This window comes from Lagenorhynchus albirostris, chromosome 15 (assembly GCF_949774975.1).
Source record: "Lagenorhynchus albirostris chromosome 15, mLagAlb1.1, whole genome shotgun sequence".
Classification (NCBI taxonomy): domain Eukaryota; kingdom Metazoa; phylum Chordata; class Mammalia; order Artiodactyla; family Delphinidae; genus Lagenorhynchus; species Lagenorhynchus albirostris.
The window spans coordinates 26,334,289-26,358,154 of record NC_083109.1 but is presented as its reverse complement, the minus strand read 5'-3'; the positions used below and the strand labels follow the sequence as shown (position 1 = coordinate 26,358,154).

General features: G+C 46.3%; 1 protein-coding gene across 5 annotated transcripts in view; it reads left to right on the top strand.

Annotated features, from left to right (window-relative positions):
* Nucleotides 1-23,866, top strand: part of KIF3B (kinesin family member 3B) — a 61,386-nt gene that overhangs the window by 20,084 nt on the left and 17,436 nt on the right. For 3 of the 5 annotated variants that reach the window (XM_060124615.1, XM_060124616.1, XM_060124617.1), the window contains 8 exons: nt 430-1,899; nt 5,080-5,181; nt 5,397-5,519; nt 5,628-5,746; nt 10,039-10,152; nt 10,844-10,949; nt 12,470-12,648; nt 13,208-16,885. In XM_060124615.1, the coding sequence (XP_059980598.1) occupies nt 496-1,899; nt 5,080-5,181; nt 5,397-5,519; nt 5,628-5,746; nt 10,039-10,152; nt 10,844-10,949; nt 12,470-12,648; nt 13,208-13,304 (2,244 nt within the window). In that variant the 5' untranslated portion in view covers nt 430-495 and the 3' untranslated portion in view covers nt 13,305-16,885. Of the gene's footprint in view, nt 1-429; nt 1,900-5,079; nt 5,182-5,396; nt 5,520-5,627; nt 5,747-10,038; nt 10,153-10,843; nt 10,950-12,405; nt 12,649-13,207; nt 16,886-23,866 lie in introns of those variants that run through there. The other 2 variants (XR_009535724.1, XM_060124618.1) reach the window with 2 other exon arrangements.

Below are 23,866 nucleotides of genomic sequence, written 5' to 3'. Positions count from 1 at the left end.
ACAACACAGATATCCTTCTATCTGTAGGATAAATTCTTAGAAATACAGCTGCTAGATCAAAAGGGACGTGCATTTTGAATTTAGATAGATAGTTCCGAATGGCTCTGTGCAGAGGCTGTAGTAGTTCCACAGCACGTAAGATTACCCAGGCTTTTATAAAGTTTCCAGCTGCCTCAGCCTGTAGTATAAGATAAACTATCAGTTGAAGGGAGGACAAGCTAGTTAACACTGTAGGTGGACTAGTGCTTTTATTTTCCCCACTGCAGCTGGTTAAGATCCCATGAGGAAATATCCAATGTAGTGGAGTTATTAAGTGCAGCTGTCGGAAGGTTGGCAACATGGAGGGGACCTGGGTGTGTCATGTGCTTTTCAGCAGCCCCCAGTGACAGCTGTACTGTCCTTGCTTACTCTGTTTTGTTTTTCCTATAGGACCCTAGCATTGTGAGACTCATTTTGGATTCATAGCCCTTAAGATCGACCCGGTCAGAGCTCATCATGTCAAAGTTGAAAAGCTCAGAGTCAGTCCGGGTGGTGGTTCGCTGTCGGCCCATGAATGGCAAGGAAAAGGCTGCTTCGTACGACAAGGTGGTGGATGTGGACGTGAAGCTGGGGCAGGTGTCGGTGAAGAACCCCAAGGGAGTGGCCCATGAAATGCCCAAGACCTTCACCTTTGATGCCGTCTACGACTGGAACGCCAAGCAGTTTGAACTCTACGACGAGACGTTCCGACCACTGGTGGACTCCGTCCTGCAGGGTTTCAATGGGACGATTTTTGCTTATGGACAGACTGGGACTGGGAAAACCTACACGATGGAAGGAGTCCGGGGTGACCCTGAAAAAAGAGGGGTCATCCCTAACTCTTTTGATCACATCTTCACCCATATCTCTCGATCCCAGAATCAACAGTACCTGGTCAGGGCTTCTTACTTAGAGATCTACCAGGAGGAGATCCGAGATCTCCTCTCAAAGGATCAGACCAAAAGGCTCGAGCTCAAGGAGAGGCCAGACACTGGAGTGTACGTGAAAGACCTGTCTTCCTTTGTCACCAAGAGCGTGAAGGAAATAGAGCACGTGATGAATGTGGGGAACCAGAACCGTTCTGTCGGTGCTACCAACATGAATGAGCACAGTTCCCGTTCGCATGCAATTTTTGTCATCACCATCGAGTGCAGTGAGGTGGGCCTCGATGGTGAAAACCATATCCGGGTAGGGAAATTGAACCTTGTAGATCTTGCTGGCAGCGAACGGCAGGCCAAGACTGGTGCGCAAGGGGAAAGATTGAAGGAAGCTACCAAGATCAACCTGTCCCTTTCAGCCTTGGGTAACGTCATCTCTGCCCTGGTGGACGGCAAAAGCACTCACATTCCATATCGGGACTCAAAGCTTACCAGGCTCCTCCAAGATTCTCTCGGTGGCAATGCTAAAACTGTGATGGTGGCCAACGTGGGGCCTGCCTCGTACAACGTAGAAGAGACTCTAACCACTCTGAGATACGCCAACCGTGCCAAGAACATTAAGAACAAGCCAAGGGTCAATGAGGACCCTAAGGATGCCCTCCTTCGAGAATTCCAGGAAGAGATTGCTCGGCTCAAGGCCCAGCTAGAAAAACGGTCCATTGGCAGAAGGAAGAGGCGAGAGAAGCGGAGGGAAGGTGGTGGCGGGGGTGGGGGTGGGGAAGAGGAGGAGGAGGAGGGAGAAGAGGGTGAGGATGAAGGGGATGATAAGGATGATTACTGGCGGGAACAGCAAGAAAAACTGGAGATCGAGAAGCGGGCCATTGTAGAGGACCACAGCTTGGTTGCAGAGGAGAAGATGAGGCTGCTGAAGGAGAAGGAGAAAAAGATGGAGGATCTGCGGCGGGAAAAGGATGCTGCCGAGATGCTGGGCGCCAAAATCAAGGTACTGTACCCTGCCTTAGGTGTGGTCTTTTTTCTTTCAAACCTTCTTGTTTTATCAAAAAAAATGATATGAAGGATGGTGTCTCTTTAGGGTTTGTGATACCCAGTGTCCGAGGAACATTTGTTGAATTGAATTGGATGAAGAAAAACAATTTTTCTTTGACAGCAATAAGACTAACACCCATGTACCCCCTCCCCCGCCCCGGCCCAGTATGAGAAGCAGAACAGCATCCGTAGCTTTACAAGCTCTTTGTGTCCCCGCCTGCTCAGAGGTAACTGTTATCTTGGTTTTGGTGTTTATTCTTTCCTTGCTTGTCTTTATAGTTTTCCCAAATGTGTATATATATCTCTACATAAAAGATAGTTTTAGTTTCACATACTTTTTATCTTTTATATAAATGGAATCCCACTACTGTGCTCTACTTTTATTTGCTAACTGTTATGTTAATGAGAGTTATCCATATTGATGCCTGAAGCTGTGATTCATTCCTTATAGTTGTTCTGAGAATTCCGTGGTATTCCATTCTCCTGATAGTGTGGGTTGTTTCTGTTTCTTTTTTTTTTTTTTTTTTTTGCCCTGAATTCCTTGTACTTGGCTCCAGGAGAACATGTGTGCGCGAGAGTTTCTTGCCTGACACCAGCAGGTCCTAGGGTGTGTGTAGCTTCAACTTCGCTAGACAGTGACATGTCACTTTCTAACGTGGCCCTGTGAATTGAAGCTTCTACCAGAAGGGTATGAGTCCTGGTTGTTCCTCATCCTTACCAACACTTGTGATTAGCAGACTTGACTTTTTGTATATCTGGTAGATATATACTGGTATCTCCTTGTGGTTTTCATATGCTGTGTCTCTGATTAAGCAAGATACAAAACAGTTCCGTCACCACCCCCCGCCCAGAGGCTCCCTTGCCGTCAACCACTGTGTGGCAGTGGCTGAATTGTATTCTAGAGCGTGGAGGCGCCCCTTGTGAGTGTCCTTGAGTGTTCTTTCTGTCCACAGTGTACAATTCCATCAGGTGCCTGGACTCTGGGCTGCCACAGGGCTTTAATGGCAGAAGAGAGTGCAGAGCTAGCTCTGGAAATCTGAGGATGACCGCTGCCTGACCACAACCCAGAATTCCTTTGAAGTTCTATCTTATGGAATTTGTGCAAACTTCATTTCTACTCTAAAATGTATCTATGTTTATTAATTTAAAAATGACAAGTGATCTCTTTCTTGCTTCCCCTTCCCCGACCATATGAAGCTGTACTTTATCTGTGGCATCAAAGTAGCCCTTTCACAGAGCTGGGTCCTATTTTACTTCAGAGGCAGGGGTCCTTTCCAAGACTTTCAAGACCTGGTGTGAAAATGGAGTCACATACAACACAATTAGGAGGTAACTGTGTTCCAGGGAGGGGCTTACTATGGGATTCCATTATGTTACTTCACCCCTCCTCACTCCTGCACTTGTGTAACTGGGTGTACCCATGTTTGATTTCCATGCTGTTTTTTTTTTTTTTGCGGTACGCGGGCCTCTCACTGCTGTGGCCCCTCCCGCTGCGGAGCACAGGCTCCGGACGCGCAGGCCCAGCGGCCATGGCTCACGGGCCCAGCTGCCCCGCGGCATGCGGGATCCTCCCGGACTGGGGCACAAACCTGCGTCCCCTGCATCGACAGGCGGACTCCCAACCACTGCGCCACCAGGGAAGCCCCTCCGTGCTGGTTTTTAAGATCACATCTGTTATTCAAGCCCAGGAACCACCTAGACCCTCTAAACAACCTGGGATATTTGGGCAGCTCTCAGAAGCCTAGTGTGGCAAGACTCAGCATCACCTCAAGGCCACTGTACCTCTTATAAGTTTTATTTATGGGAGAATGACATTACATCTGTCTTTCTCCATCCCTGGATGCTGTAAGATCACAGGACAAAAGAATTTTAGAGGCGGAAGGGTGTGTGTGGTGAGGGGAGGGTTAGTAATCAGTCCAGCCCCTTTGTTTTGAGAGAAGAGGAAAATTTCAAGCGCTCCCTGAAACATGGCGGCAGGGGTATAAGTTTCTTAAAAGCAAGGTTGTGGGGTTTTTGGATTCCATGCTTTTCAGGTGCAAATCCTTCCCCTGGCTTCAGTCACCATCTAAATGCTGAAGGCTTGCAGTCTGTATAGCCAGCCCAGAGCTGTCTCCTGATATCCCAGCCCGATGGCCTCTGCCTACTGGACATTTCCACGGAGATGCCCGCGGGCACCCAGAGCCCGCTCCTGCCTGCCTTTTCTCAGTCTAGCCAGACTCCGAAGGGTTATCATTGCTAGCTGCTGCCCCTCTCCCGTAAGCCTCTGAATGCTGCCTCTCTCGGACCCATCCACTTTGCTCTCCCCAACCACTACTGCCCTAGCCCAGGCCTGGACCCTTAAAACTGCCTCCTGTCTGCTCTCCTTCCACCCAGCCTGCCCTTTTCCAGTTATTCTTCCTGTCGCAGGGGACTTTTGTTTCTAAAACACAAGTGTGATTTTGTACCCTAACGCTCAAAGGACACGTCAGTGGTTCCTGCGGGTCTCAGGGTCAAGCTTAGTCTCCCTTAACAGGGCTTGGAGGTTTTTGAATTGACCCCTGATTGCTTTGCCAACTTCATGTATCACCACTCCCTACCCTACCCTCTGAAAAAAATTTTTTTTCTTAGCTAATTCCTTGAGACAGGAAGCTTTCCCTGACTCCCTCCAAAAGCCAGAATTCTCTCCCTCCAGTGTGCCTCTCCCCGTATTACTCGGTCTTTTCCTCCTGATGGGATCCGACTCCATAGGGTAAGAGGCCGCTTGCTTGTCTGTGGCCCTCAGTGGACTCTCAGCTTTGTGATTGGTATTTACAGCTGCATCCTCAGTACCTAGCACATAGGAGGTGCTTCATAGGTTCTTAGTGGGGTCAAATACTCTGTACAAACAAACCCAAACAGTGTTTTTTAAAAAGAAAGCTGCAATTCATGTATGTCTGGGGAAGCTGTATCTTCAGTGTTTCCAAGATAAAGCCCCCAGTGAAGCGGCCTCAGCCCCACCCGTGATGGGAAGGGTACAGCTGAGCACACTATATTTTCCCCCAGAGTTCATCCCCTTGGGCTCAGTCCTGAGCTCTTTAGCTTTCATGGGCTTCCCTGTGAGGAGCTGTGTTCTGAGGGAGACCACTCATCAGATGGATTCTACTTTTTCCTCACAAAGGCCATGGAGAGTAAGCTGCTTGTTGGAGGAAAAAATATAGTAGATCATACAAACGAACAGCAGAAAATCCTGGAGCAGAAACGGCAGGAGATTGCAGAGCAGGTAACTTTTCATGCCTTTTTGGAGAGAACGGGGTGGGGTGAGGTTGTGTTAATGCGACAGAGCGAATATCTCTTGTATTAGACTCTTCAAAGGGAACGGAACTGAAGTGTGTCAGCCCCTTCCTGGCGGGAGACCCTGATCTGGAGCCCCCAGCCCCATATTCTTGTATAGACCTTGTCTCTAGGCACACTGATCAATTTTGTGATGTTACTCAGAAACGTCGAGAAAGAGAAATCCAGCAACAGATGGAAAGCCGCGACGAGGAGACCTTGGAACTGAAAGAGACGTACAGCTCATTGCAGCAAGAGGTGGACATCAAGACCAAGAAGCTCAAAAAGGTATGAAAGGAACGAGGCCAGGCAGAGGTGCCTTGAGGCTTGGGGCAGAGGGAGAACTCTGTTGTCTAGAGGGCTGCCCCTCTCACCTGCCTCTCCTGTCGGTTCCAGCTCTTCTCCAAGCTTCAGGCAGTGAAGGCAGAGATCCATGACCTCCAAGAAGAGCACATCAAGGAGCGGCAGGAGCTGGAACAGACACAGAATGAGCTCACCCGGGAGCTGAAACTCAAGTAAGGTCTGGGCCTTCCAGGGCTCCCCTAGCACTTGCTGGGTTTGCTGTGTGTTCAGTCAGAAACACACCCCTGAGGACAGGGCCCTACTTCTCTCCACCCCATCTCCTGCCACCTTGTCTGTCTTCTGTTTATTCCAAACAAAGTTATTTTCTGTCTCTGGGTCCCATCTGTTAACTGAGATGATCTCCAAGTTCCTTTCCACTCTACCTTCCTGCCTTTAAAGAAGGCTTCTATCTATTGATAAAAGGGAATCTTTTCTTAACTAGAATTTTCTGAGTGGTATAATGAACAGCCAAATACCCATCACCCAGATTCCACGATAAACAATCTTTTGTCTTCTATCTTTCATAAAAATATTTTAAAGCAAATCTTACCTCATGTTATCTCGTTCCTATATACCTACATACATGACCACAGTGCTTTTCTTTAAAAAAGCTTTATTGAGATATAATTCACATACCATACAATTCACCTGTTTAAAGTATACAAGTCATTTGTTTTTCCGGCCGTGCCGCCTGGCTCGCAATATCTCAGTTTCCTGACTAGGGATTGAACCTGGGCCCCGGCACTGAAAGCCCGAAATCCTACCCACTGAGCCACCAGGGAACTCCCCTACAAGTCATTAAAAAAAAATACATTTACAGGGTTGTAAAGTCATCACCACAATCTAATTTTAGAATATCTGTGTGTGCCCCCCGCCCCCACCCAAAGAAACCCTGTACCAATTATCAGTCACTCCTCATTACCGCGTACCCCAGCCTAATAACTACTGGTCTACTTTCTGTCTCCATAAATTTGCCTATTCTCCACCTTTCATATAAATGGAATTATACAATATGTCGTCTTTTGTGACTGGTTTCTTTCAATTAACATGCTCTCAGGGGTCAATCCATGTTGTAGCATGTTAGCACTTCATTCTTTTTAATGGCTGAACAATATGGTATTGTATGGATATTCCACATTTTTTCCATTCATTAGTTGATGGACATTTGGGTTGTTCCTACCTTTCAGTTATAATGAATAATGCTGCTGTGAACATGTGTGTACAAGTTTTATTGTGGACTTAGGTTTGCAATTCTCTTAGGTTATCCAAGAGTCTTACAGTTTTAGGTCTTACCTTTAGGTCTGCGATCCATTTTGAGTTAATTTCTTGTAAAGTCTGAGGTATGGTTCCAAATGCATTCTTTTGTATGTGGCTGTCCAGTTGTTCCAGCACCATTTGTTGCAAAGGCTCTTCTTTCATTGTCTTTGCACCCTTGTTGAAAATCAGTTGACCATAAATGTAAGGGTTTATTTCTGAATTCTCAGTATTGTTCGATTGAGCTGTATGTCTGTCCTTACGCCAGTACCACACTGTCTTGATTACTGTAACTTTGTAGTAAGTTTTGAAATGAGGAAATGTGAGTCTTCCAACTTTGTTGTTCTTTTTCAAGATTCTTTGTGGCTATTCAGGGTCCCTTACATTTCCATATAAACTTTAAGATTGGCTTTCCAATTTCTGCAAAAAAAAAAAAAAGCCAGCTGGGGTTTTGATAGGGACTGTGTTGACTGTATAGATCAATTTGGAGAGTATTGTCATCTTAACAGTATTAAGTATTCTGATCCATGAACATGGGATGTCTTTACATTTATGTAAATCTTCTTTAATTTCTGTCAAGAATGTTTATAGTTTTCAGTGCAGTCTTCGCACCTCTTTTGTTAGATTTATACCTAAGTATTTTATTTTTATGATGCTATTGTATATGGAATTGTTTTCTTAATTTTATTTTCAGAATGTTTATTGCTAGTGTAGTGTAGAAGAAATAAAATAGATTTTTGCGTACGTAATGATATCTTTCCACCTAACAAAATTAACATTGTTTCTCTTGTACTCTGTCCCTATTCAGATTTTCTTGGTTTATTAATATTAAGATCTACATAAGAACCACATATTGCATTTGGTTATTATGTCTCTTAAGCTTATTTTAATCTGGAGCAATCCTTTTTCCTGTTAAAAACTTTTTTTCATAGTTGACTTGATGAAAAGGCTAGGGCAGGTAGCCTGTAGAAACATCCCACGCTCTGGATTTGTCAGTCTGCTTCTTCACAGTGCCGTTTAACTTGTGTCTCTATCTCCCTTACTTCTCTGTAACTGGAAGTGAGCGCTCAACCTTGGAGGCGTACCAAAATCACCTGAGGAGTTTTCAAAAATAGTGATGCTTGGGCCCCTGCTAAGAGATTCTAATTTCATTGGTCTAGCGCAGTGGTCCTTAAACTTTCAGCAGGCACCAGATCATCCGAAGGGCTTGTTAAATGCAGATTGCTGGGCCCCACACCCAGAGAATCTGATTCAGTATGTCTGGGGTGGGGCCTGAGCATTTGCATTCACAAGTACCAGCTGTTGCTCCTGCTGGTTTGGTGAACACACTTTGAGAACCGTTGATCTCTCATGAGGTTCGGCTAAAATATTGTAACTGCTGTTGATGTGCAGCCTGCCTTGAGAACCACTGAGCTAATGGTTTCAGCCAGCAATGATCTTTGTTTGGCTGCATTATTTCATTAGGGGTTTTGCAAAATGATGTTTTTTTAATATCGGTCCTTCCACCACATTTGCTCGAAGTTTTCTTTAAAGAGGAACTTTCCAGGTGACTTCCCTGGTGGTCCAGTGGTTAAGACTACACGTTTCCAGAGGACACAGATTCAATCCCTGGTCGGGGCACTAAGATCCTACATGCCACGAGGCGTGGTCAAAAAAAAAAAAAAAGAGGAACTTTTCAAAGAGATTCTTTTAATGTTTAAGTTTTGAATTTGGAAAGGAGCCCTTAATATTAAATGTATGTGTCAGTCCTCTTTCTAGGCATGTACACCTAGAAAAAAGGTCAGAACAAAATATGCCAAAATAATAAGAGTATCTCTGGGTGGTGAAATTGTGTGTAATTGTATTTCTTACATTTTCTAATGTATAAATAGGACCTTTAAAGTCAGAAAGAAAAAAAAATATATATATGTTATAAAAAATAGTTTCTTAAATATCAAATAAAGAGAAAATTTCTTCTCTCCAAAATATTTTTTTCTTTAAGGAAGCCATTTTCATTGCTATGTCTCTTATTAATATCTTTTTTAAAAATTATTATTATTATTATATATATTTTTGGCTGTGTTGGGTGTTTGTTGCTGCTCTCGGGCTTTCTCTAATTGCGGGGAGCGGGGCCTAGTCTTCGGTGTGGTGTGTGAGCTTCTCATTGCGGTGGCTTCTCTCGTTGCGGAGCATGGGCTCTAGGTGCGTGGGCTTCAGTAGTTGTGGCGCACGGGCTCAGTAGTTGTGGCGCACGGGCTCAGTAGTTGTGGCGCACGGGCTCAGTAGTTGTGGCTTGCAGGCTCTAGAGCATAGGCTCAGTAGTTGTGGCTCATGGGCTTAGTTGCTCTGCAGCATGTGGGATCTTCCCGGACCAGGGCTTGAACCTGTATCCCCTGCATTGGCAGTCGGATTCTTAACCACTGAGCCACCAGATAAGTCCCTCTAATTAATATCTTTTGAATAAACAGTAAGTCAGCCTGTTTCTCATAGCACCCTACACCTCTGTGGTGTTTGTTTTGTGTCTCTCCCACGTTAACACCCCTTTGGCATTGTTCTGTCCTGAGGTTTTGAAAGAGTGAACACAGAGAGGGGGCAGGAGATCGTCATCACCATGGAGAGACACAACCCAGTGGGTTCCAGTTTCATTGTTTGCCATGTTCCCTGGGTGCTTCTTAGGCAGAGACTCTTCTCAGGAATGGTCTTCATTCTTAGGGGTCTAAGGGACTGAAATCCATCTCGTTCTGCTCTTTGTTCTGGTGATTAGAATGTGGAGTTCTCCACCTTGGGCAACAATGCATAGGATTGGAGGAAGGCAGTTTAATTTCTAATCTGTTTTCAGCATTTTGGACGTTAACGAGCTGGCTTAGCAGTACCAGTGGCCCTCCCCAAATACTTCACTTAGCACGTGTTCACTCCAGCGTAGCCCAGGCATTGCCTTCCTCTTTAGTCCTTTCACCTCCTCAAGCTGCTGGAAAGTAAGTGACCTTTCCATATTCCTAGGACAGACCTGTCAGCATACCAAAGAGTGTTTGTCTATCTCAGGCAGAACCAAGTGTCATTCATGTCTGTAAACCAGCTCTTTGTATGATGCTAGGCCCATAGTACCTGCTCAGTAAATGTTTGCTGAGTGACTTGACCCTTACCTATTACTTACTTCACGTGGAACCAGATAGCCAACACCCCATTCGTATTCTTTCTCCATCTATTCACCCATGTATGTGTGCTCTTACAGGCATCTTATTATAGAAAACTTCATCCCTCTGGAAGAAAAAAGTAAAATTATGAATAGATCCTTCTTTGATGAAGAGGAAGATCATTGGAAATTACATCCTATAACCAGACTGGAGTAAGTCACAAATGACTTCAAGTAGACTTTAAGGTGGGGAGGAGGGAAAGAATGTTGATAAGCTGGGCTCGGCCAGAGAGGTATGGTAAGAACACAGTTTGATCCATTTAAACTTGGAACCAATTGCAGGTCTTTGTGGCTGCCATAAGTCCATGAGGTAAAAGTTTGGTGATGAGTATGGTGTTAGGAATTGGGAGACTTTATCACAGTGAACTAATGACCTTTACCAAGTTCCTGCTTTTCAGCTCCCCCAGCTGTCAAGTGAAACTGCTGGGCCAAGGGAGGGGCGGTACATAGGTGTTCTCTTACGTGTCAGTCTGGCAATGTGGAGAAGGATTCTCAGTGTGCATCTGGATTCCACTGGAAAGATGGGAGATGTCTGCTAAGGCTGCGGGGGTGGAGAGTGTCTACAGCTAGGCTTCGTGCCTGCTGTCTAAGAACTGTAGGATGACTCAGGGCCCTTCCAGCTTAAGAGATGCGTGATGCTCACACTTGAATCAGAAAGCCACCCCAGCAGAAAATATAAGCAGCTCCTGCCCCGTTTACATGTCAGCCTTCAGTCCAGGGAGTTTCTTGCTTCAGGTTCTAGCTAAAGAAGGCTCAGTTTTCTGAGTGCTGGTTCCACAGTACCGATCCTGGGACTGTGGAACACACTCCAGCCAGGGCTTTGACCACCACAGTCCATTTCCAGGAATCAACAGATGATGAAGCGGCCAGTGTCAGCTGTGGGATACAAGAGACCATTGAGCCAGCACGCAAGAATGTCCATGATGATTCGTCCAGAGGCTCGATATAGGGTGAGAAGATTGTACTCGTGTTTCTCTCTCCTCTGTCTTAGAAGAGATTAGATTTATGTAAACCCTTAGGCACCGGTCTGCAAAGTCACAGTTTGTATCCTCTTTCCAGAGGGACCTGAGGACAGTAATATTAATAATAACAATTATAACAAATAATAGATGAATATAATTAATAAATAACAAACAATAATAAATAAAAAGGTAAAAGAGAATGAGGTTTAGCAAATCAGGAGGGAAGGAGGAGAGTCCAAACATACTGTCCACGTAGCCAATAATGAGCTTTAGAATGGCCTTGCGGGCAGATGGGAAGGAAAGTAGACATCTAGTAACAGGAGATGGAAATGCGTTAAAGAGCTGACGGTCCTTCCGTTTAACATAATGTGTGTGAGTCAAGTAGTTATTTGAAGTGACATAATTGATGACTATTTAATGACTCAAACGTATTTTACAATAAAAATACCGTACAGGCTTCTATTGATAAGCACTTGCTGTGTGCCAGGCACTGTACTCGGCACTTTGCTGCTTTCTCTAATTGAGCCCTCTCACCTACTCTGTTCGGTCAGTCCTGTGGCTTAAAGGTCAGGTAGCTGGTAAGTGGATGAATCAGGAAACACATGTGTTTTTAAGTTATAGAGCAATTGGTACTGGAAGTGTATATATGAATTGAAAAATCTGGTGCAAAGTAGATCAGAATGTGAACTGGTTGTCGCTGGTTAATGGAAGTGAACTCATTTTAAATTTTCTTCTTTTTGCTTATCTGTATTTTCTAACTGTCAGTGGGGAACTGGTATGACTTTTATTTATTTATCTATTTAGGCCACACTCTGTGGCTTATGGGATCTTAGTTCCCTGACCAGGGATCGAACCTGGACCATAGCAATGAAAGCACCAAGTCCTAACCACTGGACCACCAGGGAATTCCCTGTATTACGTTTATAATGAAAGATTTTCACTTAAAAAATTTTAAATGTTTTTGAATCTCCCTTAGCAGCCAGAGCAGAACAGATTAGGATTAGTTAGCTCCTCAGGCACTGTTCTTCCTGGCATTGAGTTATTTTACGTAAAGAAAGCAAAAGCAAAAAAGATATATTAGGTGAGGCTTTATGTAGTGGAGGATGAGTGATGTGTCACACAGAATCCTCAGAAACTTTTTTCTAGCAGTTTCAGAGAGTGCCGGTTATTTCATGTCTTAAGCCAAAAACATGATTTTAAAGCCTGCAAGTCAAATATGTGGGTTTCCAGGTGGCTTACCTTGATCCAAAGGTAGAATTTAAAGCAGTGGCTCTCAGATGATTTTTAGCAATGGACTGGCTCCATTAAGAGAAATGTTATGCAGTATCTCAACATATAATATTGATCAGTGGAGCCACGCCAAGCAGTGGAGCCCGCTTCTTCCAGGCGGGCCCTTGGTAGGCTTTGAGTAGCATGCAATTTGCGGTTCTGTTCTTGGGTTTAGATTGCTTGAACTCCCTTTGTGTGACTGGAGGCCATCCTAGCTGGTCTTGGCTCTGCTTCTGCAGGCAGAAAACATCGTGCTGCTGGAGCTGGACATGCCCAGCCGGACCACCAGAGACTACGAGGGGCCCGCCATTGCCCCCAAAGTCCAGGCCGCATTGGATGCGGCTCTGCAGGATGAAGATGAGATACAGGTGGACGCATCATCCTTTGAAAGCACTGCAAATAAGAAACCCAAGGCCAGGTGAGTGGCTTTTGGTGACCTCTGTTTGAACAGAACATGTTTGAACAAGGACAAATGAGGGGAGGGTGTGGCAAAAGTGCTTGTTTATCGTGGAAGTGGCAGAGCCCGAGTTAACCTAGGTCTATCTGAGTCCACAACCCAGGCTCTGAGCCTCAGTTTAAATGACCAAGGATTTAATTCGGTGCTAAATTAGAAATTCTATCTTGTTAAATTCTGGATTTGAAATTTAAGGAAAATAATTGAGTGAAAAACCAAAAAAGGAGTGAATTCTACCTGCAAACTTAGTATTTTTTACCAATTTGGAGAAGACAGTCAAAATATGATTTTAATGGAATAACAATTGCTGAGAATCAGAGGCCCTCCCCTGAGCTCTCACTCCTCCGTTGGCAGGTTGTGTGGCCATTGAAGAGGGGCAGGCTGTGCCAGGCTCTGGTAGTTTTACAGTTGAAAGTCCACTGAGGCAAGGCCACCCTGAGATGTAATGGCATTTGATGGGAAAGGAATCTGATCTGTGTCAGAGACGGGATGTGTAATGTACGTATGTGCTTGACTTTTGCAGACCTAAAAGTGGAAGGAAGTCGGGATCCTCCTCCTCTTCCTCAGGAACCCCCGCATCTCAGCTTTATCCACAGTCTCGGGGGCTGGTTCCAAAGTAAACCCACTTCCTCCTCTCCCAGAGTATAAACAGCATTTGCCTTCTGAGAGAAGAGACAAGCAAAAACCCGCAGAGAGGACTCGAGCCCAAACTCAGAACCATTCCACTGGGGAGGAGCGATGGCCTCTTTGCAGATTAACCAACTTAATCTGGTTGAAACGTGCTGGTCATAATCTGGCACTCAGCTCCTCTGGGAACCGTCCTTTAATTAGCATCTCAGAAATGCATGGGTAAGGTAAAGCGCGATAGCCGAAGTGGAAAGCAAGAGAATGACCAGAGACCTTGCTTCCCTTCTCCCTTTCCTCCTTCTCCTCTCCCTTCCCTTGCCCTCCCACCCTCTTCCCTCTCCTTTCTAGCCTGTTCTTTACACTGGGCTCCCTTCTTGTTGAACAATAGGGCAGAATCAGGAGTCACCTTAGCAGGACCAAGTCTTTGGAGGCTCAGGATAAAATGATACTGAGGTTGGAAAGCGAAAGCCCTAGAACTTGAACAGGTGCTTGTTTTTGTAGGTAGAAATGAGAAATCTCATTTGGAGCCAAGCCTCTGAGGGGCACGGTCCATGCCCCTCAGTAAGAAGTGGATCTCCCTCTGGGATCTGCTGAAGGAGCAGATGTTTTTCGAGGAAGCTACCGACTTCTGCTCCAGAAGGATTCAATGTCAGAGGCAATAGAAATAACATTCCCTTTGCCTCCTTGGAGAGTTTAGGGAAACAGCTTCTTGAAAACCTCAAAACCATGACCATCTTGTCAAAGACATAAATCTGTAAGTTGATGCCATGTCCATACACCGTGTCACTTTACTCTTCATTTGTCACCATTTTCCCCATGCACGCATGCTCTGAGCATCCCTGCCTGGGCCCATCCTCTGCCTCCAGAGCATGCTCTGCAGTGGGCCTGATTTGTGGGAGAAGGGAGGCTGGCTCTGCCTTCTCTGATGGGACGAGAGCTGGGGGGACGACACACATAGTGGCACTTTTGCATCCCCCGTTTTGTTCCATATTTGCATAGAGAGCATTGGGGTGACTAGGCAGGTCAAGAGTCAAGAGGCTTGGTGCATTGGCAGGGGAAGGCATAACAGATGGAAGCAGAGGAATCCTGCCTGCCTTCAGCGGAAAGCTCACCTAATCCTAGAACTGTGGCTCTTCTCAGGCAGAGCCAAAGGTGGTGGCGAGGTGTGGCTGTGCGATCGCATAGGCTCAGAGGAGAGAGTTAGGAATTTCCGTTTACATATACTAGTTTGGTTTGTAAGTTTTAGTTCTTTGTATTATTGAAATTCAAAGCTTCATTTTACGTTGGTCATTAGGTGAATGTTACTCATTTCCCCCTAAGAGAAGCTCATAAATGTGTGCGGGTGTGCAAGCACAAGCTTCCAGTGTGTCTGCGTGTGTTTGTAAGAGAGAGAGAGAGATCAAGAACTTGCCCGACTTTAGAAATATGCTACCGTGCAGTTGTTGCCTTTGTCTGTATTAAAGGCCCGTTGAATGATTAATCCAGGCTGGAAGCTCCCACGTTGGTGTCTGAGTCCACGAGCCAAGCCTGAGGGGACAATATGCGTCCCCAGTCGGCCACACCGGCGCACCTTGCTGGCACGGTGCCTCGGTTAGGTGGCGACTCAGGTGGGCCTTGAGTTATACTTTAACTCAGCTGCTCAGTTCCCAGGGCACATTTCTGGATCAGAACCCGTGGGAAAGAGGAGGTACCAAGTGCAATGTCTTAGTGCTCTACAAATGGAGCTCTGTCGTCTGACAGCTTGTCTCCTTTTTATAACCATTCTTTCTGAACCCAGGGCCCTTTTCAGCAATTCCCAGAGCATAATGGAGGCATCCCTCATCTTTCTCGGGATCAAACTCGGCTTCTTTATTATTTACTAAGAATTTACCTGTTTGAACAGAAACCAGATAATGAGGTGGGTAGCCTCAGATGGTGACCTGCCGGTTACACCTCTCTCTTGCACCACATTTCCTCGAAGCTAGTCTGAATTCTCTAGGCTGAGCATATCCATTTGGCAAATCTGAGAACTGAAAATTGCAGATAACACTGTAGCTGAATACTGATGTCTCGAGGTGGCTATTCTGACCACAGGTGATTGAGTGACCATAGAACTTTTCTAAGAAGGCAAAAGAAGAAAGCCAAGTTGACAGGCAGGATTATGAAAACAGGCTTGCCTTGTACTTGGCTGTGTTCATCTGGTGGTCTGTGAAACAAAGTAGAAGAACCCCTGGGTGGAGGTGAAGCCGTCCCGTCCCAGAGCAGTCTCCGGTGCTTTTCTTCTCTCAAAATGGATCCGAGAAATGTTCGAATAGAGTAGACAGTAGAATGTCTTGCTGCCACCGGAAAGCTGCTGCTTTGGGCTCTGAATTGAGCCAAATGTGTAGACCTACCAAGTCGACTGAGGGACCTGGTTTTCATGTCTGTAGTCATGCTAGAATGTTCCAAACCATCTGAGGGCCTTCAAGTCAGCAGCAGCTAATGAAGTCTGGCAGCAAGTCTAACAGGATCTAAGAAGCTCATCTGAGAGAAGGAGTTTGAGACGGAGTGTGCAACCCCCCTCAGTGAGGCCCCCTTTTGCTCTGATTGGTAGGAATGTATCTGGCTTCAGATTTCAAATCCCATGTCTCCCAGGCCCCTGGATTCAGAACCCAAGGCCACAAATCATAGGCATGAAGCACTTTCTTAAGACTCCGCCCTAATATTGGATTGTCCTCCGTCGAATGCCTGCATGCTGCTTGAATCTCACCACCCGCACCTCCACGACCAAGGGCGTAAGAGAGTTCTGCAGCTCAGACGTGGGCCGTGCCCCACTTCTGTCTGACTCTTATAAGTCCTCCTTCACTGAATGTAGAATCGTTGCCAGGTTTCCGAGAAGCGTCGATTCCCTGTTAACGTGGGATATCAGTTCTGCCTCGCATTTCCCACTTGAGGTCGAGGCTCACTGCAAACAACGCCTTGGGCCGTCTCAGCGCCATCAGTGGACGAAAAGGGGGCTATTAAAATTCTCTGAAAGCCATAATCGGAATGCTCAGAGGGACCTGGATAAGAAGAGTGGGCCTGGCTATTGTCTGTCATGCAGGGTTTTGTCTTGTACTGTTCAGAAACCTGCCCCCCTTCTCCCCACCCTTGTTTCTTGAATGACATGCTTTTGAGGTTATTTATGAAGGGAGTGATCCTGGGGCAGGCAGGAGGCAGTGGGCTTTATGGCTCTTTGGAGTTACTATTGATCTTGACCTTCTCTTTGGCTACCTTTAGACAAAGAATATGCCAATACTTGGGGCTCTAATTTTACAACTCATATTTATTTGTATCATCTCTTTGTCTAGGAATGTAAAAGTGATTCTAAACTAAGATGTGTAATAAAAATCAATCAGATTTATTGTACTTACAAAAAGATGTCCTCATAAATGACTAACGTTTTTGAAAATGACTTGCCTGTGGCTGACACACTGACAATTTCTCTAAACATTTGAATTTTTCTAGTGAAAGGAGGGTGGGAATGGAAAATGAAGATTGAGTTGGAATGTTGGCATTTTAAAAATATAGCAATGAGGTAAAGGGACATGAAATGAAGAAAGAGTGACAAGTGCTTCTCGTGTTTTTCCATGAAGGTTCCTGAGACAGGAAATTTCTTTTAATTTCTGTGTTTTGTTTTTTATGTTTCTTTAAATTTATTACATATTATACTTTAAAATATATATCTTTTTTTAACACAGAAATATTTCATGTTATTTACCATCAAGAAAAAAAATACCAGAAATGGGTCACTTGTTGGTCTTACGGTTTCTCATATGCTCGGGCCTGCTGGCGTGTCCCCCTGGGGGTCATGTACCCTGTCTGAGGAGTGGGGACTCATCAGAAGGAGCTCAGACCGTGGACTCCGAGCTGGGCTTGAATCCTGGTTGTGCCTCTGCTTGCTAGTTGTGTGACTATGAGGAATTTAGTTTACCTCTCTGAACCTTGGCGTCCTTGTCTGTAAAATAGGGCCAATAATCCCCGCCTGGCAGGGCCATTGTGGAGGATTAGCATTACATTTCAAGCAACAAGTACTCAAGTATGTGGATGAGAGCAGACATTTGAAAATGTGGTTATTAGGAATTCCCTGGTGGTCCAGTGAATAGGACTCCATGCTTTCACTGCCGTGGTCCGGGTTCAATCCCTGGTCGGGGAACTAAGAGCCCGCAAGCCACGCGGTATGGCCAAAAAATAATAAAATATGGTTATTGCTGTGACAGGACCCTGTGTTCAGAAGACACCATGAACAATTTGTATCCTGAGAAACTAGAAGCTAGTACTGGGCATATTATGTTTAGAAAACCCTAGGCCTCTGTAGAAAAGCTGCTCATCACTTACAAATACATGTTGAGTACCTACTATGTGCCATGCTGTTCTGGGCACTGGATATAGAGGTGTGAGCAACATGGTCCCTGCCTGCATGGAGCTTGTGCTTTAATGGGGAGGGAGGCAGGGTAAATGGTAACCTAATGCACACAAAAGTAGAATTACAAATCATGACAAATGCCGTAAAGTGATATTATAAGACATTATGAGAGAGTAACAGGGGCCTAATTTGGATTGGGCGAGTAAAGAAGGGAAGGGCTTTCTGGAGAAATGGCATAAAGTGAGATATAGAGGACAAGGAGTTATCTGGACAAGAAAGTAAGGAAGGGAATTTGTTTAAAGAGGGAACAGAGCTTCCCTGGTGGCGCAGTGGTTGAGAATCTGCCTGCCAATGCAGGGGATGCAGGTTCGAGCCGTGGTCTGGGAAGATCCCACATGCCGCGGAGCAACTAAGCCCGTGCGCCACAACTACTGAGCCTGCGCGTCTGGAGCCTGTGCTCCGCAACAAGAGAAGGCCGCGACAGTGAGAGGCCCGCGCACCGCGATGAAGCGTGGTCCCCGCTCGCCGCAACTAGAGGAAGCCCTCTCACAGAAACGAAGACCCAACACAGCCAAAAATAAATAAATTTATTTAAAAAAAAAAAAAAAGAGGGGAACAGCGTTTGTGAAGGCCTCGTGTAACAGACAAGTAGAATTTCACAGGAAGTTATCTGCAGTCCTTTTTTACCCTCACTAGGGGGAAGCATGGAGAACTACTATAGAATAGAATTTAGTAGAGGACTTTAAAAATATATATACCAACAAGAAATGTGAAGAGCACAGAGAAGACGGTGGCCTATAAGCAAATGATTCTTAACTCTTCATAAGATGGCCTCAAACTATGTGTAATGTCCCTATAGCCCCCTTTCTTTCCAAAATGAGTTAGCTTAGGTTAGCTTGTATAATTATTGGTTGAGAACAGATCAAAACTCATTAGCCAGAAAGCAAGGGTTCAGAGTGTGATTTGAAGAATTCTGAGTGTGTTCTTGAAAGTGGCAGAAATCTGGGTGGGTCAGGGGCTATATATCAGGGGAGGAACAGGGCAGGGTTGCTGGGCAACTTGGAAATTCCTGCTGACTCACCAAGTTGTCTTCTCATCTTCCGGGTTGTTTAAAAAAAAAAAAATCAAGAAACTACTCAAACCTTCTGTGATGTAGTAAGAAATATATAGGGTCTTTATCCCCCCAAAACTTCTACAACTCTCGAAATTTCCTGAGTGATAAGAGTATCTTTTGGTATTCCTAACAAGCCCCTTTCAACCATACCTGAGCTTATGCTAGTAAAATGACCCATGGATAACTTCAGGATGGAGGCTGGTTGCCAGAGGAACCGATCATGTGATTAGTGTTGGAACTTTCAGCACCCCTCCTGATCTCCAGGGAGGGGAGAGGAACTGTAGATTGAGTTAATCACCAATAGTCAATAATTCAGTCAATCGTGCCTACCTAATGGAACCTCCATAAAAGCCCCTAAATGATGGGGGTTTGGAGCGCTTCCAGGTTGGCGAACGCACGAAGGTGCTGGGAGGATGGCATGCCCGAAAAGGGCAGGGAGGCTCCACGCTCTTCCCCCAACCTTGCACTATGCATTTCTTCCATTTGGGTGTTCCTGAGTTGCATCCTTTATAGTAAACCGGTAATAGTAGCTACAGTGCTTTCCTGAGTTCCGTGAGCCATTCATTCTAGTAATTATTTAACCTGAGGACAGGACTGTGGAAACCCTCAACAGTTATAGCTGATTGGTCAGAGGTACAAGTGGCAACCTGGGACTTTGGACTAGCATCTGAAGTGGGGGCAGTCTTGTGGGACCAAGTCCTGAAATACTGGGAGTTAGTGCCAGTACTGAATTGAATTGTAGGACACCCACTTGGTGTCTGGAGAATCAGAGACTTAATTATCGGGTGGAGGGAAAAAACGCATACATTTCATCATCAGCAGTACTGTGAATAAAAACAGTTGACCTTGGAAACTGTTTTGAACTTCACACTGGTATTGTGTCTCGGGGCGCGTGATTTTGGCAGGTCCTTTTGTACTAGAGTTGCCATCTGATTGAATTTTACCCTGAGAATCTGGTCTCCAAGGACTATGCGGTGGTCACATCTGCCAACTGGGTTGTCGGTGGCATTTATCAAGGACGTAACTGTAGCTCTCACAGCTGCTCCTGTTTCATCCTCTGTTTCTATCAGCAGCCTGTGGTAAACCGTCCCCGGGTGCTTCGGTTAGGCGAGCTGACTGGGGACTGGCTTTTGGGGCGGGGCAACGGGCAGAGAGAGAAGTGGCTCACCCGCATGGCTGGGGACAGTGCAGCCCACAGGAACTTGTTGAATGCTCGTTGAGTGCCAGGTGTCTTGCTCTGCACTGGAGACCGAGAGGAGTGAAATGCTCTCCAGCCCTTCTGAGGCGGGGAGAGACAAAAACACCGAAGGACGGTGATTCAGAGTGGTTAGGACCTCCGAGAAGGCCAGCCTCCTCTCCTCCCGCTGCTCTCCCGGGCCTCCTTTTGGTTCTGGGTTATGCCAAGCGCTTTCATGCCGTGACACCTTCACGTGTGCTGTGCCCTCTCTCTGGAAATTTCTCTCCACTCTTTGCTTGGCTCACTCGTACTCATTGATCAGGTACCAGTTTAATGTCATCTCTTCCAAGAAGCCTTCCCCAACCACGCATTCTGGTTTCCCCCCATCTCCACCTGGCTGTGTGGTGTCTCTCACTAAATAAACCGTGCTTCCTTCTTAGCCCTTTCCCCAACTTGCGATGAATGTATTTCTTTAGGTTGGTCTCCCCCAATTAGACAATAAGTTCCCTGAGGGCATGTCCTGTTGTCTTCTTAGGTTTGACACTTAGATGGATCAGCTAGTTGGGTCGGTGCTGACACCCACAGCTCAGGACAGAGTGTTTTCTGTCAGAGGAAGGAGTGATAGGACAGGAGAGGTGGAGGAAGGCTTCACAGAGGAGGCCGCATTTGAGCGGTGCTCCTGAATATTGGGTAGGGTTTCACTCGCCTGAGAGGAGGGAAGGACATGCCAGACGAAGGCAGCGGCATGAACGAGACACGGGGCTCATGCTGGGGAACCCGAGGCCTGGAGTGCTGGGAGTGGAGAGTGAGAAGGGGTTCAACTCCAAGGCACAGCCTGTAGCTAGAGGGGCAGCCCTCGGAGGCTTTTGGGGGTGTTTATCGGGGGCGGGGGTGACGCCCAGCCCTATTTATTGCACTCCAGCATTTTCTCCTTAAGCCAGCCTCTCATGCTACTATTTCTCTCTGAGATAACAGGAAGCAGTTTCACTAAGTGCTGCTTTAAGTTTGCCTGCTGTTCACACAGGTTTTCTGGGCTCAGTTGGCAAATTCCATTCTGCAAGGAGCTTTCCCTGGCACAGCTCAGAACCCAAGGCATTCCAAGGGTTGACTGTGGCTTGGTTCCCTAGGAATGGGGCTGAGGCATTTTTCAGGGTAGTAGAATGAAAGTGGTTCCTTTGCTACGTTTAGGAACAGAGAAATTAAACTTCTGCCACTGGTTTTGAAATTTATCTTCTTTGGCCAGTGAACAAAAGATTTACATAATGCTGTTCAAACTCTGTGCCACATGTCATGGGCTACATATGGCTCAGGGCTTCCGGAGCTCCCATTCTGGTAGGGAGGTATCGTCATTCACAAATATGTGCAATTCGAAGTGATCAGTGGCTCAGATCCGGTGCTCAGAGCGTGCTTGGGGGCGGGGGGCGCAGATTTCCGTGAGGGGTGTGTTCAATGCAGGGATCCGTCGTCTTTGCTTGGTTGTCCTGGGGCAGTGAGGAGAGCCAGGGCTTTAGCACCAGATTCCTGTCTTCATTTTTTTGAGTACCTACTATGTTGTGGGCCTCGCTCTAGTCCTCGGGGTCCAGGATGAAGCTCCTGCTCCCAGGGCTGGCACATTCTAGTGGGGGAGACAGATGGGTAACAAAAAAGAATGGACTGTCAGGTGGTCAGAGGTGCCCTGAAGGACAGCAAGGCAGGGCAGGGGTTAGAGAGTGAAGAGCTGGGGGTGGTGGCTGGGTTAGGTTGGGAGGTTGGGAGGTCGGCCGGGGCTTCTCTGCGGTGGTGACAGGTTCTATTCGAGCAGAGGCCTGAGTGAAACTGGGAAGCAAGCGTGTAGGTATCTGGTACTGGGAGGAAGAGTATTGCAGGGAAATGGAACCACAGTGTAGAGGCCTGGCGGTGGGGCTGTGTTTGGGGACAGCAAAGTGTGGCTAGTAGGCAGTGTGGTTCGACAGGTGGTGGGGGACCAAGGCTGAATTGTAAGTGAATTTTATTTTTACACCATTGGAGGCTTTTAAGCAAAAGAGGTGGAGAGTAAGAGAGGGAAATCCGACAGGAATGCTTAAAAGGATTCCTCTGGCTGCTCTGTGAGAACAGAGCAGAGGGAACAAGGGGAGAGGAAGGAGGCCGCCTGGAAGGGGAGCGGTGGTTGGGAGGAGAGGTGGTGGCTTGGACCAGGCAGTGGGAGCGGCGGAGAGAAGTGGTAAGATGTATTAAGATGCATGCTGATTGCTGATAACTGTATGTGAGAGGTGAGAGAAAAAGAAGAGGCAACAGTAGCTCCAAAGTTTTTGATTTGAAGCTGGTGAAAATTCCACCTCTGCCACTTCCTTCCATGTGCCCCCCAGCCCGCTTTTAAGATAAAAGGCTTTATTAAGATATAATTCACCTACCACACAATTTGCCCATTAAAGTGTATAATTTATTGCTTTTTAGTATATTCACCTAGCTGTGCAGTCATCGCCACCACCAATTTTAAAACATTTTCGTCACCCCCAAAAGTACCCATTGACTGCCACTCCCCATTTCCTCCCAACCCCACAGCCCTAGGCAACCCAGTAATGTACTCTCTATCTCATCTGCCTGGTGCTTTTAGGGTCTGGGAACTCCCCGTTTCCTCATCTGTAACTTCACAGGGTGATTATGAGGTTGGAAAGAGAACGTGAAAAGAATACAGGAGAGCATGCCTAACAGGCCAGGCCGAGTGGCCTTGGCCTTAGTAAGTGCTCTGGAAATCCCAGCCCTCCCCCACTGCTCTGACTCCTGCTTTGCCATCTTACGAAGGCAGCGTGGGCAGTGGTGAAACGCGTGGGCACTGGACCCAGACTGCTGGATTGTGAATTCTGAACTCACCATTGACTAGTTGTATGATTATTGCAAAGTTTTTTTTAACCTCCCTGGGGCTTCAGATTCCTCAACTACCAGAAAGGCATCATAGCAAGTACTTCCTAAGTTGCTCTGAGTCAAAATGTGTGAAGCACTGGGAACAGTGCCTGGCCTGTAGCAAGTACTCAGTGAGTGGGCAGTGTTGCTCAATGAGTGGTTGTCATTATTAGTCAAGTAAGGAGCAGGCAGGTGGCGGCTCCCAACGTCAAGGCCGGAAATGGACATTTCTGAATCCAGGCTGTTGCAGAGGTAATGGAGAGAGAGAGAGAGAGAGAGAGAGAGAGAGAGAGAGAGAGACCACGGATGTACTTTTAGTCTTGTCCTTTTGTTGGATCTCTACCTTTGGAAAAGTCACTTGTCCCCTCTAAGCCTCAGGTTGCTCATCTATAAAGTGGGGATGAAAAGTCCTCCTTACCTTGTGGAGCTCTGTGGAGGATTCAGTAATGTATTCAGCAGTAAGTACTGTTTTGAACACAACAGGAAAAAATCCCTGCTCCCCTAGAGCTTGTGTGGAGCTAGTGGAGAGAGACAGAAAGTAAATATTAATCATAAAGACAATAATAATCATAATAAAATACATGAATAAGAAAGCAGATGTGTAAAGCACCTGGTGCCTGGCATGTGGCGAGTATTCTGTCAACAGTAGCTGTTACGATCATTATATGAAAGCACTTTGTAAAGCTGGACAGCACTGCATGGAGGTGGGTCTCCAGGTGACTTTGCGAGCATGTTGCCTTCATCTAAGCCTACCCTCATCTCCGCTCAGTTAAATTTCACTCAGCCTCCAAGGCCCCTTTCGAGTTGCCTGGTTGAAATCTTTGTCTCTCATGGTAGAGTTTTCTTTTTTCCTCCCTTCAGCTGGCACTTACTGAATGCCACTTTGGGCCAGTCCTGCTGCCGGATGCTGGGGCTTCTATGTTGAAAAACCCAGGAGGGGTGTGGTCAGGAGTGTGAATGGAGGGAGCCCAGGGCACTCTGGGCTAGACTGTGTAGGAGCCTGGCTGCCTTGGTTTTAGTC